Here is an 18,339-nt window from a genome sequence, read left to right as displayed (position 1 = left end):
CCAAGTTTCACATCCGTAGGTTACAAATGGCCTGATCATGGCCTCGTATAGTTGCAGCTTCAACTGCCTATTTAATAACCTAGAGGCCAACAACTTCTTAAATGTGGGAGCTTCTATTACCACTTCGGATGTGCAGTTTTATTTCAGTTGACATGGAATTTGTGCTGTTAATATTAGAGCACAAACAGTAAAAGTTCTGCACATGTTCAAAATTGAAACCATCTGCTGATAACTCTATCCAAGGTATTATTTTCCTTCCTGGTTAAATTCATGTACTTAGTCTTTGTTTCATTTATAGAAACGCCTTTAGGTCCTGGGGCTTCTTTCATCTCACATATTGTCCTCTCTAGTGTTACCCTTCTTCTACTAACAATTGTTACATCATCAGCATATGCACATATCTGAGTCGACTTTGTGCCTAAGTAACCAGATATCTGAAGCTTCCGCATGGCTGCTTCGAGAGTCAGAATGAAAAGTACTGTAGAGAGTGTGTCCCCTTGCTGGCTCCCTTACTAATGCTAAACCAATTGCTCAGTTCTCCATCCACTCGCACTGCAGCCTTAGAACCAGCCAACTTTGCTTGAATAAGTGAGACATACTTCGATGGTATACCAAGCAGCAGCAAATCATTTACCATTTGTGCTCTATCTAGACTATCAAAGGCCTGCTTGAAGTCTACATAGAGGTTATGAAGCTCAATGTTATTTTCACATGTCTTTTCATGTATTTACCTGAACACAAATATTGATCTATTAGGCTGAAATCCACACTGATACTCCCACAAATCTCTTCTGCATATGGTGCTAACTTGTTGTAGATAATACTAGAGAAGATCTGATAGGTTACATTCATTCAGTAAGGTAATTCCCCGGTAATTTGAACAGCAGGTCTTGTCTCCTTTATTGTGTATTGGTTGGATTACATCTAAGGTACATTCTTCTGGGATTCTTCCCTGATTCCATATCAACTTAATAAGTTTGTGGATCTGCTTATGAAGATCAGTTACCCCATTTTTTAGCAGTTCTGAAGTTTTTTCATCAGTTCCTGGTGCTTTATAATTTTTTAAACAATGCACTACCTTCCATACTTCCTCTAATGTTGGTCCCTCTATTTCTGGATCCACGGTATAATAGAGTGGCTGCTCATTCCTGGTAGGACTGCCCCCCAAAATTCCCTTCAAATATTCTCTCCATCTATCCAGAACATCTTGTTTATCTGTTAGGAAATTTCCCTATTTGTCCTTACAAGCTGTATTTTTGGTTTCTATTCTTGAGTTCCTTCTTTAATTTTCTTGTAGAATTTTCTCCTTTTGTAGTGCTGTTCCATCTCCTCTATCTTTCTCTTCATGGCTTCCCTTTTTTTCCTCCTGCATACCCACGCTGCCTCTATTCTCTTTTCTTTATGCAATGCCTGATTTGATCTAGTATTCCATGCAAGCATTTCGGCCTTGCGTCCTTTTTTCTGTTCCACTGTCTGTCTACATTCATCATACCAGTTTTCATTGCTAAGCCTCCTTGCTTCCCCCAGTATTTCATGTGCTGTTGTCCGAATGACATCTTTAATAGAGTTCCATTCTTTGTGTATATCATCTCCACCATTTTTTGTTTGTAACTTCTGTCTCAATCTGTTTGGGTACTCCTGAACAGTAGACCTAGCTTTCAACTGTTCTATATTCCATTTCTTTACTCTGGTACTACTTCCTCTGGCAGCCAGAGCAAGTTTGTCTCACTTTGGCTCCTAGTAGGTAATTGTCAGAATCAGAATTAGCTCCTCGGAAAGTGCACACATTTTCCATATCGGATGCCCACCTCTTTGATATCAATATATGGTCTACTTGGTTTGCTTCATTTGGTTCTGGTATTTTCCATGTCCCTTTGTAGATAGTTTTCCTTGGAAAACAGGTACTTACTGCCTTCAACTTCTTTGCAAAAGCAAACTGGGCAACCCTCATACCATTTTTATTAGTTTCATCGTGCAGACTTTCCTTACCAATCACACTTCTGAATGCCTCTTCCTTTAAAGCTACATATAGTGGGAATTAGTGACGTTGGTGGCAGGAAGAACAAGACCTCTGGTCAGGTGAATATGGGGTTATAAATACAAAATCAAACAGGGGTAATGCAGGAGTAAGTTTAATAATGAATAAAAAAAAAAAATAGGAGCACAGATAAGCTACTACAAATACCATAGTGAACGCATTATTGTAGCAAGGTAGGCACGAAGCCCAGGCCTACCGCAGAAGTAAAAGTTTATATGCCAACTAGCTTCACAGATGATGAAGAGATTGAACAAATGTATGATGTGATAAAAGAAATTATTCAGATAGTGAAGGGAGCTGAAAATTTTATGGTCATGGGTGACTGGAATTTGATAGTAGGAAAAGGAAGAGAAGGAAAAGTAGTATGCGAATATGGAATGGGGGTAAGGAATGAAAGAGGAAGCCGCCTGGTAGAATTTTGCGCAGAGCGTAGTTTAATCATAGCTAACAATTGGTTTAAGAATCATGAAAGAAGGTTGTATCTGTGGAAGAGGCCTCGAGACACTGGAAGATTTCAGATACATTATAAAATGGTAAGACAGAGATTTAGGAACCAGGTTTTAAATTGTAAGACATTTTCAGGGACAGATGGGGACTCTGGCCACAATTTATTGGTTATGAACTGTACATTAAAACTGAAAAAGCCACAAAAAGTGGGAATTTAAGGAGATGGGACCTGGATAAACTGAAAGAACCAGAGGTTTCAGAGAGTTTTAGAGAGAGAGCATTAGGGAACGATTGACAGGAAGGGGGGCAAAGAAATACAGTAGAAGAAGAATGAATAGCTTTGAGGGATGAAATAGTGAAGGCAGAGGAGGATCAAATAGGTAAAAAGACGAGGGCTAGTAGAAATCCTTGGGTAACAGAAGAAATATTGAATTTAATTGATGAAAGGAGAAAATATAAAAATGCAGTAAATGAAGCAGGCAAAAAGGAATACAAATATCTCAGAAATGAGATCGACAGGAAGTGCGAAATGGCTAAGCAGGGATGGCTAGAGGACAAATGTACGGATGTAGAGGCATACATCACTAGGGGTAAGATAGATACTGCTTATAGGAAAATTAAAGAGACCTTTGGAGAAAAGAGAATGACCAGTATGAATATCAAGTGCTCAGATACGAAACCAGTTCTAAGCAAAGAAGGGAAAGCAGAAAAATGGAAGGAGCATACAGAGGGTCTACACAAGGGCAACATACTTGTAGGCAATATTGTGGAAATGGAAGAGGACATAGATGAAAATGAAATGGGAGATATGATACTGGGTGAAGAATTTGACAGAGCACTGAAAGGCCCCGGAAGTAGTAGACAACATTCCATTAGAACTACTGATAGCGTAGGAAGAGCCATCCATGACAAAACTCTAGCATCTGGTGAGCAAGATGTATGGGACAGGAGAAATACCTCAGATTTCAATGAGAATATACGAGGGCGGTTCAGAAAGTAACCTCCGATTGGTCACAGTGCGGGTTGTGGGGGGAGTAGCGACGCCATCTGTGCGTTCACGCACTCAACAGGTCAGTCGGCATCAAGCTGTGGTCGAGTGAACGTCGTACCTGTGCTAGTTTAGTTTTTGTGGCAGTTTGAAATGTGTGCTGCAATAGAAAACACCGCCAAATGTGAAGTGCGTGCTGTCATAAGGTTTTTTACAGCCAAAGGATATTCTGCAGCAGCTATTCATCGTGAGCTTTGTGCCGTGTACAGACCAAGAGTTATGAGTGAAGGAGTTGTCCGTGAATGGGTACGTTTATTTAAAAGTGGACGAGAAAACGTTCATGATGAAGAGAGGAGTGGTAGACCATCATTGGTGACTGACGAACTCGTTCAGACAGTTGATGCAAAAGTTCGTGAAAATCGACATTTCTCAATGTCGGAGTTGTCTACTGGTTTTCCACAGATTTCTAAGACTCTCTTGTACGAGATAGTGACAGCAAGATTGAGTTACCGTAAGTTCTGTGCACGATGGGTGCCCAAATTTCTTACCGACCACCACAAAACTCAAAGATGGCCTCTGCATTAGACTTTCTGTCACGTTATGAGGACGAAGGAGAACCATTGTTAAACAGAATCGTGACCGGTGACGAAACCTGGATTAAGTACGTGAACCCTGAGACAAAAGAACAATCAAAGATGTGGGCACATTCAAATTCGCCTACCAAATCAAGAAAAGCCTCGCAAGATTTTTCTGCCAGAAAACTGATGGCAACGGTGTTTTGGGATGCCAAAGGGGTGTTGTTGGTTGAATTCATGGAACGTGGTACGACCATTAATCAAGACGTGTACTGTGAAACAATAAAAAAGTTACGACGGGCTATACAGAACAAACGCCGTGGTATGCTGACTTCCGGTATCGTTTTTTTGCACGATAACGCCCGTCCTCACTCTGCTCGCAGAACAACGGCCCTTCTTGAGTCCTTCAAGTGGGACGTTATCAACCATCCACCTTACAGTCCAGACCTGGCGCAAGTGATTATCACCTCTTCATGCATTTGAAGAAATGGCTCGGGTCACAGCGGTTTGATGACGACGAAGAGCTCAAAGATGCGGTCACAGGCTGGCTCCAGGAACAAGCGGGTGATTTTTATGCAGAAGGAATTTCAAAGCTTGTGAAGAGATACGATAAGTGCCTCAATCGCTATGGAGACTATGTAGAAAAATAGTGCAAAGATGTAGTTGTAAGATGTATATATTAAAATATTTTTATTTAACTTGGTGTATTTTTTTAAATCAACCGGAGGTTACTTTCTGAACGGCCCTCGTAGTAATTCCAATCCCAAAGAAAGCAGGTGTTGAAAAATGTGAAAATTACTGAACTATCAGTTTAATAAGTTATGGCTGCAAAATGCTAAAACGAATTCTTCACAGATGAATGGAAAAACTGGTAGAAGCCATCCTCGGGTGAGATCGCTTTGGATTCCATAGATATGTAGGAACACATGAGGCAATACTGACCCTGCGACTTAATCTTAGAAGTTAGATTAAGGAAAAGCAAACCTATGTTTCTAGCATATGCAGACTTGGAGAAAGCTTTTGACAATGCTGACTGGAATACCACCTTTCAAATCCTGAAGGTAGCAGGGGTCAAATACACGGAGCAAAAGGCTATTGACAATTTGTACAGAAACCACATGGCAGTTATAAGAGTCGAGGGACATTAAAGGGAAGCTGTGGTTGGGAAGGGAGTGAGACAGGGCTGTAGCCTATCCCCGATGTTATTCAATCTGTATATTGAGCAAGCAGTAAAGGAAACAAAAGAAAAATTTGGAGTAGGAATTAAAATCCATGGAGAAGAAATAAAAACTTTGAGGTTTGCAGATGACATTGTAATTCTGTCAGAAACAGCAAAGGACTTGGAAGAGCAGTTGAACAGAATGGACAGTGTCCTGAACGGAGAATATAAGATCAACATCAACAAAAGCAAAATGAGGATAATGGAATCAAGTCAAATTAAATCAGGTGGTGCTGAGGGAATTAGATTAGGAAATGAGACACTTAAAAGTAGTACACAAGTTTTGCTATTTGGGGAGCAAAATAAATGATGATGGTTGAAGTAGAGAGGATATAAAATTTAGACCGGCTACGGCAAGGAAACCGTATCTGAAGAAGATAAATTTGTTAACATCAAGTATAGATTCAAGTGTCAGGAAGTCGTTTCTGAAAGTATTTGTATGGAGTGTAGCCATGTATGGAAGTGAAACATGGACAATAAATAGTTTAGACAAGATGAGAATAGAAGATATCGAAACGTGGTGCTCGAGAAGAAACCTGAAGATTAGATGGGTAGATCACGTAACTAATGAGGAGGTATTGAATACAACTTGGAAGAGGAATTTGCGGCACAACTTAACTAGAAGAAGGGATCGGCCGGTAGGACACGTTCTGAGGCATCAAGGGATCATCAATTTAGTATTGGAGGGAAGTGTAGCGGGCAAAAATCGTAGAGGAAGACCAAGGCATGAATACACTGAGCAGATTCAGAAGGATGTAAGTTGCCGTAGTTACTTGGAGATGATGAAGCTTGCACAGGATAGAGTTAAGGGGTTATGGCAATATCTTTCTGTTTAGGGTAAAGAACGGAGTAAATTACACATCCAGTTCTTTGCTTTCTTTCTTTCTTTCTTTTTCCAATGTCTACTATATCATGTAGTTTCTTTGCTTCATAGATTGCTGCCTGCCTGAAACATCCATATGAGAGGGGGGGAATCAAACCAGTAATGAAGACTACATGAAAAGAGATAGATAGATAGATAGATAGATAGATAGATAGAGAGAGAGAGAGAGAGAGAGAGAGAGAGAGAGATTACCGCAGATTGCTAAAAGAAATAAAGACCATGTACTTCAAGAAAGCAATTATCCACTTAATACGGCAAAGACTATCTGGACTTTGATTAGCACAGGCAGAAAAGAAATAAGTACCAACATATTACTTAAAAAGGAAGGAAAGGAATTTTTGGACCCACATTTAATCACTTCCATTTTCTACGAACACAAACTCATATGACAAAATCCCACAAAACAAAAACAATAATATATTTCTTTAAGCAATGTAAATGCAACAGGATGTTTATTCCTGTCTCCCACAAATGATATGGAAATATAAAAAAATAATCACAAAATGAAAAAATGCAATAGGGCTGGATGACATGTGTACAAGAGTAGTTAATTACTGTTCAGAGTTTCCAGTAGAGCCACTGACATTTCTAATAAACAAGTGTATGGAAGAATCCCCGAGCCCCTCAAAGCCAACACAGTATTGGGCCAACTGCTTTTCATTCTCTACATAAATGATATGAGTACACTAAAGGGTCCAAATATCATGATAAATGCTGATGGTACAGCTGTTGTAGCTAGTGATAGCACTTAAAATGATCTGGAGGAAAAACTTACTCTGAACACAGAAAATGCAAACCAGTATTTCAGTAGTAACAGTTTGTTCATAAATGGTACACAAACAACGTACATGCAGTTCCAAGGCAGCAGAAATATCCACACTGAAAATATCTGCCTAAAATATGGAAACACAGACCTACAAGATACAAGTAGCTATATATAAGTATTTGGGTGAGGTGATAAACCGGGTAAAATAATGTTGAGAATCTGTATTCAAAAATCTGTATAATTATTAGCAGTCCTGTAATGTACAACTCTGCTTTTCTTGCTTGTTTCAAGCTCTCATACCTGGCATCATGTAATATGATCTAAGGAGAAATAAACATTAATGTTATCCTTGTTGTTTTATCAAACATCGGATTTGTTTGTATTACATGTGCCTGTTGTTCATCTATTAATAATGCAGTAACCTTGCATATACAATCTGTGTTCGGAAATTATATGACAAACTGTCACGTAAAACAATCATATTGTTAAATTCGTTGCACAATTTTCACACGAGCGTAAGCTGTCTATCCTCTCCGGGGGACACCACCTTGACTAAGCACTGTCCGTGCGGGTGGAGAGGCTTGCGTTTGCATATCCGCGGGAAGCTGAGGACTATGCCGAAGGTAGAGGACCTACTGCCGGAAAGGCCTCAGCCGATAGATCAGACTAAGAGTGTCCCACTATGTCCCCTCTTACCTATCTACTCCTAGTCCTACCCTATTCCATGACCCAACCCAAGGTGTGATGCGATCTGTGCTGAGGGGTGTGTGGCACATGGGAAGATGTGTCGCAAACAGAGCCTCAGGGATACCGGGCGACCTCCCTTAGTAATTAGCCTTACACCACGCGGGGTATTCGTGGTGTGGACCTTCTAGATCCCCAAATCTCGTGGGACCAACATGGACACTATTACAGAAAAAGAAACCGAGGGCCAAATTGAGACCTCAGATACCCAAACATCGGGGACTGAACCGATAGAAGGCACTTCCACTACTGAATCAGGGTCTAGACCTGAGCCAGAAGTGGGAACTGTAACTGAGAAGCTAGAGAGGATTAAGATCAAAGGCTTGTCTGGGGCCCAAAGGAGGAAGCTACTCAGGGAACAGAGGGAAAAGGAAGGAAAAGAATGGCTTCCTAAACACAAATGGAGGGAAGTAAAGGGACTAGAACCCAATACCCCCAGGAAAAAACTGTCTCAGGTTGAAGGGGACACGCAGACCCCCACAACGTCAAAGACAGGTAGTAAATGGATAGACCTATAGTACTGCAGTCTTGGTTTTTAGGATGGCAGTTATCCAGGAAGGTAATCCACTGGTGGCCATTACCTCGCAGCAGGAGGAACTAGTACAGATGGCCCTCTTTGAAAAGATTGGGGTAGGGGGGGGGGGGTGCTGGCCCAGGTCCCAACTTCAAGAAGGTCTATCTAGACCGTGGTGCACTCATTTTTGTCTGTGAGGGGGTGCACACAGTAGAATGGCTCAATGTCAAGGTGCCCACGATATCCCCGTGGGAAGATGCGAAGCTGCTGGTCAAGATGGCAGTGGAGTTTCTTAAGACCGCAAAGATATCATTATGGGTACCCAAGATCCTTAAGGAAGTCTCTCCCAAGACTCTGTTTGGGAAAATAGGGGCCCAGAACCCAAAAGTCCCAACAGAAGACTGGAGAGTGATTAACCAGAAGGTTGCTCCGGAAGGACGAACCCTGGTGGTGGAGGTTGGTGAGAAGTCCCTGAAGGTGATGTGGGAGCAGGACCTGAAACTGTTTTTAGGGTTCTCACAGGTCACCATCAGGGTTCTCAAAGACTTCATAGATGGCAGTAAGACGGAGCAGATTAATCTGCAGCACAGTAAAGGGGCCTCTGCTGCCCTGAGCCACTGCCTGGGGCGACAGGAAGTGGACGTGGCCCTGATATAAGAACCCTATTTATACAAAGGGGGTGTATCGGGCCTCGGAGGCACTGGAGGTAAGCTGATCTATGCTAGAAATCTAAGAAACTCCAGAACATGCATCTGTGTTAGAAACAGCATTTCTTTCATGCCAATGATGGATTTCTGCTCTAGGGACTTAGTGACCATCAAAATGTGGCAATGTGAGGAAGGTATCACGAGGGAAATTGTCTTGGCCTCAGCATACCTTCCTTACAAAGACAGTTTTCTCCCTCCCTTGGAGGTGAGGAGACTGGTAGAGACTTGCCATCGGCAAGGTGACCAACTGCTGGTGGGGTGCGACGCCAATGCCCACTACCTAGTGTGGGGCAGCAAGGACACCAACAGTAGAGGTGAGTACCTTCTTGAATTCCTCTTAGCTAACAACTTAGAGGTCCTGAATAGGGGCAATGAACCTAGATTCAGGAATAGCAGAAGGGAAGAAGTAATTGACATAATATTTGGTTCCATGATGATGTGTAGCTAGGTCAAACAATGGCATGTGGTGTTGGAGCCATCCTCATCGGACCACATGTACATTAAATTCAAGGTTGAAATGGGAATCAGACACATCATGACTTATAGAAATCCCAGGAAAACAGACTGGGAGACACATAGGAGGGACCTTGACTTAGGCTTATCGGAAATTAAAACCATGATAAGGAAGTCAGTAGAATTTGAGGAAGTAGCAGAGGCTGTTACCTCTGCCATAGTGACCTCATATCAAGACAACTGCACAATCACCAGGAAGTGCACAAATAGGAGTGTTCCATGGTGGAATAACAAATTGGAAACGCAAAGAAAACAGGTACGGAGACTGTTTAATATTGCGAGACGCAAAGGACAATGGGCTAAATATCGTGAGGCTCTTGTCAGTTACAACCTTGCAATAAGACAAGCAAAGGGGGCATCCTGGAAGGCATTCTGTGAGGAAGTGGAAGGCACGGCTGCATAAGCTAGACTTCACAAGATTCTCACTAGAGTACCAACTAATCCAGGCCGTACGTTGAGAGAGGAGGATGGAGAATATACAAAGACAGCACATGAGACGCTGGAATTGCTCCTCAAAACTCACTTTCCTCAATATGCTCTGCCGGATAACACAGACCAGTATGTTACCCAAGAGAGACAACAGTTCTCAGACACTTGAAGAGAGGACTGGGAATCTGCCAAGGAGTGTGTGAACTTTAACAAAATCCAGTGGGTGGTGGGAACATTCCAGCCGTTCAAGTCACCTGGCCCAGATGGAATTTTTCCAGCTCTCCTGCAACAGGCAGGAGGAAAGCTTATAATAATCCTATGCAGGCTGTTTAGGGTTAGCTTAGCAGTAGGAATCATTCCCAATGTTTGGAGGGCAGTGAAGGTTGTCTTCATTCCAAAGCCAGGGAGAATTGATCATACCAAGGCCAAGGATATGAGACAAATCAGTCTGTCCTCCTCCATTCTCAAAACACTGGGAAAACTTGTTAATGTATACGTTAGGGAGAGGAGGCTATGTAGGGTCCCTCTACACCTGAACCAACATGCATACCAACCAGGTAAATCATGTGAAACAACTCTCCACCAACTCGCCGGGAAGGTGGAAAAAGCACTTCACTTCCAAGAAATAGCCCTCTGCATCTTCCTGGATATCGAGGGTGCCTTTAGTAACACAACCTTCGATTCCATGGTAAGGGCAGCAGAGGTGCATGATCTGGGGACCATTGTATGTAGGTGGACCAGAGCCATGCTTAGTGGAAGGAAGGTAGAGGCTACCATGATGAATGAAAAGATGGTAATTAAGACCACTAGAGGCTGCCCACAAGGAGGAGTTTTGTCTCCTCTATTGTGGAACTCATTGAGGAACTAAATTCCAGACAATGCTTCTGCCAAGGATACGCAGATGACCTTGTCATATTAATACTTGGCAAATTCACTGACACAGTCAGGAATATGGCACAAGGAGGTTTGGACATTGTTCAAAAATGGTGCATTAAACAGGAAAATGGTGCATTAAACAGGATCTGAGAGTTAATTATAAGAAGACTATTGTAATGCCATTTACGAAGAGACATATTCAGCATGCAAGTTGGAATCTAAAGCTCTTCGATGAAACTCTCTACCTGTGAAGGGGACAGTGAAATATCTAGGGGTAACCTTGGATGAGAAGCTAACTTGGACACCTCATATTAAGAGTATCTGCTCCAAGGAAAAAAGCACTTTAGTGGGTACTAGGAGGGACTGGGGCAAAAACTGGGGCCTACGCCCCAGGGGTATGCACTGGATATACACCACAGTGGTTAGAGCTGGGATTTCCTATGGGGCCGTAGTGTGGTGGAAGAAGATAGAACAGCGGGTTGCTGCTAAAGAGCTTGCTAAGGTGCAGAGATTGGCCTGCTTAGCCATAACGGACGGAATTAGCAGCACACCAACTGCTGGAATGGAAGCCATGCTGGACATGCCTCTACTTCACCTTTGGGTTAAGATGGAGGCAGCAGCTGGGGCATGCAGACTTAAAAACTGGCCAAAACTGGGTCTCATTTGGATATCCAGAATCACACACTAACATAGTGAGTGAGGTAAATATAGGTATGGCTGGGTAAATGCCCGCTGACTATATAATAACTCCTAACTGCTTCGACAAGCCTTACAACATAATAATTGGAAGTAGGGAGCAGTGGGAGAAAACAGTTCAACACCATACGGAGGACATCATTTGGTTCACCGATGGGTCGAAAACAGATCAAAACGTTGGGGCAGGGTTGTACGGGGTTCAGCAAAGTCTGGAGAGCAGCATCTCTCTAGGGAAACTGGCCTCTGTATTCCAAGCCAAAATTACTGCAATCACGGCATGTGTGGAGGAGAAAATGAGTAGGTGTTACAATGATCGTAGCATCTACATCTATTCAGACAGCCAGGCAGCCCTGAAATCATTGGCAGCTCCTGCAACAAGATCTAGGATTGTTGCAGATTGCCACAGGGCTCTGGTGGAGCTAGGGGGAAGCAATAGGGTGTACCTAGGGTGGGTCCCTGGCCACTCAGGGATCTGTGGCAATGAACAAGCCGATAGATTGGCTAGGATGGGGGCAACAACTCCATTTATTGGACCGGAACCTGTGTTGACAATCACCAAAGCTACAATCAAATTAGAACTATGGAACTGGCTTAGGAAACAGCACATAGGATATTGGACCAAGGTCCATAAACAAAAACATGGTAAGGTAATGATGCCCAAGCCATGTTTCAAAAGAAGCTCTGTAATCCTGGGATTGAACAGGAAAGAGATCAAACTCATGACTGGGCCAAAAGCCATGTTTCAAAAGAAGCTCTGTAATCCTGGGATTGAACAGGAAAGAGATCAAACTCATGACTGGGCCGATGACTGGCCACGGGAACTTCAAAAAACAACTACACACAATGGGTATATTGGAAGAGGACCCTAAATGTAGGATCTGTGATGAGGGTGAAGAAACTGCATCACACCTAATCTTTGAATGCATGGCACTGGAGAGTAAAAGATACAGAATCTTCAGGACAACTAGACCTGAAGAAATTGTATCTAACAAAAAACTGGTAGAGGGACTCCTTGCACTATTCAAGGGCACTGGTTGGCTTTACTAGATATACAAGGAGCGATACTGCACAATAAACCTAGTTTCGGTATGGGCAGTGGTGGGTTAGACCTAAGCTGTTTTAGCTCTCCTGTTAAAATCAAATCAAAATCAATCAAAACAAGCAATAAATACAAGTGAGTATTCGTAATACGGCCTAGTAGATCAACATATGAAGTGGGGGAAACCTTTAATATTACAGTTAATCAATTACAGATATTGGAGTTATGTTTCATGCAAATACGCTAGAAAACACTGTAATATATTATTTTTCTGATTGGTTACTGTATATGACATCATGAAATTAACTTTCAGCCAATCAGCATCGCGACTTATATGACAAAGCAATATAAGATACTACAGTCAGTTAGCAACCACTACCCTACAGGTACAGCGATGCTGAAGTAGTACCGCTGGTATACTGCTGTACTGCAAAAGACATGTCTCATCTGCATCACATTATGCAAACCACTGTGAAGTGCATCTGTGTGTGCCCAACATGGAAATTACATGGAAAAAGCAATTCAACAGAAGTTGTCAGTAACTGTGTGATATTTGCTGTGCCATTTTAAGCCCAAATAAAAATAAAGTTTTGTTACAGAAATTCTGATTGCCAAAATGGTAATACCACTCTTGCTACCAACAACGAACCTTTAATACCTAGTTTTAAACATTAACCTTACGGGATGTAGTATAGAGCCAGGTACGGTATGGGTTAAAGTAACAATGGTGGTGGTGGTATTGTTTACTATGACTAACAAGAAATGTGTCGCACATAAGATGCAATAACCACATCAAAGAATTTATACTATTAAAGAAATAACTCTATAAAAGGCTCCTCGAATGCGTGCTTAAAAGGCAAAGTAATATTATTTACTGCTTTTATTGATGCCAGTATTAAAATCTGTAGAGTCAAACTGCCCTCATGCTACCAGTCACTTAGTATTGTATGAAATATTTTCTACACCTGTTATTCATGTAACACCACTCTCAATAAAATAACAATATTTTCCTCATTATTCTACATCTATCTTATTTCCCTCCAGTTCACATACTAAAGCAATCACATAAAAAAGCCTGTACTGTTAATGTTTTCTTTTCCTTTTCTTCATCTTTGTTGTTTCTTCTCTTCAGGACTCTATTCCCCTTCCAACTAACCCTCCTTGCCTTTGCTGATCTGGTTTATCTTCCCTGTTCTTCTTAATGAGGTTACTAATAATGTTGGCATTTGATCATCATTCCAGCCACTTTTTTTCCCTATATACTCCTAACATCTGTTAAATCTGTGTTATCCTGCACTTAGCCTTATGACAGTGAAATATTTAGTACTGCCAGTAACACACACATAGAAATACAGTGTGTGGGCTTTTAAATCCAGTACTATGTATTTCACCTCCAGAAAGTGAATACTAGCCAGAAATTCTGTCTCTATTCATTTAATGTTTTGTCCCTGGAGTAATTTTTTCCTGTTGGTGCAAATCTTTACTACTGCCACATGCAGAGCACGTTTTAAGTACTTTTATCATGTTCCGAGTGCCTTTTTATTTCTCCTAGAGTGCTACCTATTTTTCCTTATTCACATTAAGATTTCATGTAGTGTTACGCTGTACCATTTACTGACAAGGATTTTAAAGGAACATTACTTTCACCAACTCGTAAAAAATTACTGCCTCAGAACAAAACATTAACTGAGCACTTATCTCAGTTTCTCACATAGTAATTTATTTTCTCTTTCAAAATTAATGGTACTTTTTTTCATATCTCTGCTTCATACAATGAAACAATGCCAATGCCCCTATACAGCAGTATTCTGGCTAATATATACATACTTTTGAAATCATCCTTGGTATCAACTTGTCATAAGTTTGTTTTAACACTTACCTGAGTTAAAATCTGATATATATATGGTGACATAAGGCCTTTCTGGTGTCTTTCACTAGCAGTCCGCATAACTTCTGGTGGTACAGTAGGTAAAGTCAAATATTTTATTGGGGAATCCTCCTGATTTGTCATCCGTTTGTTCTGAAATGATAAGTAAAGTAATGCCTTATGAGATTACTTCAAGAAACATTGTAAAAGCTGAAAAGTCATAGAGGAAAAATAATAGGAAAATTAAATAATTTTATCACAAAATAATCACAGGAGGCCTGTTCTTTTCCTGACATGCCGTTGCTGAGGTGACAAGTGGGTGGAAAAGTCTCACAAATCTGCAAGAGCTGAATTTATCGAAAGAAATATGGTAAAACATAAGAAAAATTTGTTAAACATCACAAAGTGACAAAAACAGCTGGTCAATAATTACGTTCAGTAGGTGCAACTCCCAGTACAAAAGATAACTGGTTGGTTGGAGGAAGATGCAGGTGGTGGTGGAGGTGGGGGGGTGAAGGGGGGGGGGGAGGGACAGATCACTATGTCAAGAGCAGAGCAGAGAAAGGCAAAAATGAAAGGAAAAGTGCTGAAGAGAGTAGGAGACCAAAGAATGAGGAGATAGTATATTAGTAAGTGCCATGTCAGCTACATTTCAGATGTGGCAGACGGGACAGCGTGAGAAGTAAGATGGGACAATATGAGAGGGAGAACTGTGCCACTTGTGATCTGGAAATACATCAAAGCATGCCATCTTCAAGCACTGTGTCACTATCTACAGTCTATTCACAGCAGTTTTTCTGTGTTTTTGCATTTTTCAACCAAATAAAAACAGCCATTTAAGTTACCTGTGCGCTGTAAATTTCAATAGCACAGTTCAAATTGGTTTTCCACTGTGGATATGAGCTGTTTTACTCCTGTTATCTGTGACTAAGATTTTGTATAAGAACAGTTTTGCCGGAATGTAGCAGTTGACTTATCTTCTCACAATTTAATACACTGGCAGCAATTGAATTAAACATTCTGTACTTTCATTACATTCTGAGTGTGTGTGCGTGAGAGAGAGAGAGAGAGAGAGAGAGAGAGAGAGAGAGAGAGAGAGAGAGAGAGGGGGGGGTGAGGGGGGGTGGGAGGGGGGGGGAGATTTTGGTGACGTTTTAAAATATACAGTTTCTGTTATGTGGAATTACATTTTCATTTACTTACACAAGTTATCCATAAATTGACATTTTTTTCATATAAAGTCTGAAGTACAATCTTTTTGAAACAGTTTTTACTACTAAAAAGGAAGAATGAAAACAAGTAAAGTCTTGAGCTAAACATACGGGGTAAGAATACTTTTTTTTTTTGAGTGCATGGAAATTAACTAATCTTTACGTCAACAGCAACAGATAACAACTGCAGTGTTGATGTACGAGGCGTGTTAAAAAGTACTGGAAATTTTGTAATTTCCCAGGCTGTAATAGTCCAATTTGCACGATTTTGTGTTGCTGTGGTGGTAATCATGTCTGAAATGTATTTGCACAACAATAGCTACATTGGATATTAAGTCTGTCGTCAGCTTTCAAGCAGGTTACATGTGTTTGCTTATGAGTGAAGATTACTGATTTGTTTTAAAGATGGATCAGAAAATTTTGATTAAATTTTGCTATAAAAATGGAATAAAACATAATGAAGTTTCAGAAATGTTGGCTATTGCTTTTGGCAAGTCCGTTATGAATAAAACAAGGGTTCATGAATGGTATTAGCATCACAAAGATGGCTGTGAAGAAGACACAGATTCTAGACGCCCCAGCACATCGACAACTGATGAAAACATGGAAGAAGTGAAAGAAACGATTATGAACAACTGTGGAATCATGATAAGAGAAGTTGCTGATGATGTTGGGACGTCAGCTGGCTCATGGCACAAAATCTTGAGCATGAAACATATGACAGCAAAATTTTTGTCAAAGGTGTTTAATATCGAACAAAAACAGCAGCGAATGGAAGTTGTTCAAGAGTTGCTAAATGAAGTCAACAACAATGCAGAGCTACTGAAAAATGTCAGAACAGGTGACAAAACATGGGTGTTCAGGCATGACGTCGAAACTAAGGCTCAATCATCCCAGTGGACACATTCTGCACTGACAAGACTGAAAAAAGCTCGGCCAGTGCAGTCAATGGTGAAGATTCTGCTCAGTGTTTTATTCGCTTTTAACAGCACAGCTGTATGATGAGTTATTGTCAAAAGGTCAAACAATCATTTAGGAGCACTAGCTACAAGTTCAACACCATTTGCAGGAAGCAATCCCGGGGGGAGGGGGGAATTCCCCAGTTTGGGTAGAAATTGTTCATGGCTTTTGCACCATGATAATCACCTGCCCATACTTCAATGCTCTTTCATGACTTTTTGGCAAAGGCAACTCTGCAACGATTACCCAGCCTCCACATTTGGTAAATATCGCCCTGTATGGCTTTTTTCCTGTTTCCAAAAGTAAAGAGAACCTTCATGGGCCACATCTTACAAGCTTAGATGAGATTAAAAGTGCACTGCTGAAAGAGCTACGAGCTATCCCAAAGACAGTGATTCAGAAGTGTTTTAGGGGTTGGAAGAAGTGCTGGAATAAGCAGATAATATATCATGGGGACTACTTTGAAGGAGATAACATTACTGTAGGCAAATAAACAAAATTACTTAAAAAAGAAGAAGAAGAAGAAGAAGAAGAAGAAGAAGAAGAAAATTCCCAATACTTTTTGAACACACCTAGCATGTGGCCTGCAAAAGTAAATAAGATAGATCATTATGAGCGTAGCAGATAGAGTTTTGGCCAGTTTTTACACAACTTGTTTGTGTGTGAGATTTTTGGAGAAACTACTACCTACACAACAAGAGGAAGCGACTGTGGTAAGAAAACATAGAAAACAACAGATTAGCTAAAATAACAGCACGGAGAAATGTGACTGGCTGACAACTTACAAAAACAAGGATGAACAACTCTGTAAAATACATTAAAGGTGCTGAAACTGGAAGGAACACAAGAAATACGAGAGAAGAGCTAAGACTGCAGCATGGGGAAGTGTGACTGGCTGACCTCTTACAAAAAATGTGGGTGAGCCAGTCACCCCATTAACGCATTAAGAACATTTCCCTAAAATTTTCAGGAACACGTTGAACGTATTACAAAACCTTAAAACTCTAAACAAATTTATTTGAATGTCACTTGAAGTAGAGGGCAGATCTGTCTGCAAATCTGCCATTGCCCTTTGGTCTGAAAATAACACACAGTCTGGTAAAATGTGTTGGACAGTGATCTGTACATCACATGCACCACACATTAGAGGGACCTCTCACTGAAGCAGGAAGCCATGCATCTCAGGGCTGTGGTCTATGTGAAGGCCAGTAAGGAGGATATCAGCCTGCCTGTGTGGCTAGGTGGTGGTACACCACAGCTGCATTGTGGACTAGACTAGATGCAGCTTATTGTCTGTCACTTCCTGCCATTCTTCTTCCTATCGTGAAACACAACAGCTAGGTGCTAGCATGCAGGGGAATGGCACACGGAACTAACGGAGGATCACAACATGCGTCCTTGGCTGCTACATCAGCCCTTTCATTCTCTGCAATACCCATGTGCCCTGGCACCAAGCAGAAAGACATCTCCCTCTCCAGCCTTTGCAAGTGGAGAAGGGCACCCTGAATATCCTGAACTACTTCACTGGCTGGTTACAAGTGTTGCAGAGACCGAAGGACACTCAGGGAGTCAGGAAAGATGAGAAATTTAGCAGGTATGGCACAGCTGATATACTGCAGCATCCTCAAGAGCGCGGATAATTTGGCATCGAAGACAGTGAAGTCTGGAGGCAACCAAATCTTGATGACATGATCAGGGAAAACAAAAGGGCACACAGGGCCACCAATGGAATTGCCCTGCTTAGACCCATCTGTGACAACAGCTAGACAGTGTAGCGCTTATTGAAAATGTCAGAAAATATTGTATTATAAATATATGTAGGAGTGCAATCTCTCTTGCACTGCACTAAATCTAAAACTAATTTGGG

At 41.3% G+C, this 18,339-nt stretch overlaps 1 protein-coding gene across 2 annotated transcripts in view; it reads right to left on the bottom strand.

Moving 5' to 3' along the window:
- LOC126248241 (constitutive coactivator of PPAR-gamma-like protein 1 homolog) overlaps positions 1-18,339 on the bottom strand; it is a 240,238-nt gene that overhangs the window by 79,505 nt on the left and 142,394 nt on the right. For both annotated transcript variants that reach the window (XM_049949081.1, XM_049949080.1), the window contains exon 11: positions 14,314-14,454. In XM_049949081.1, coding sequence (XP_049805038.1) covers positions 14,314-14,454 — 141 coding nt within the window. The remainder of the gene's footprint in view (positions 1-14,313; positions 14,455-18,339) is intronic.

Source organism: Schistocerca nitens, chromosome 3 (assembly GCF_023898315.1).
Source record: "Schistocerca nitens isolate TAMUIC-IGC-003100 chromosome 3, iqSchNite1.1, whole genome shotgun sequence".
In the NCBI taxonomy this organism is placed as follows: domain Eukaryota; kingdom Metazoa; phylum Arthropoda; class Insecta; order Orthoptera; family Acrididae; genus Schistocerca; species Schistocerca nitens.
Note: the sequence above shows the minus strand (reverse complement) of the source record. Positions and strands in the feature narration are given on the sequence as shown.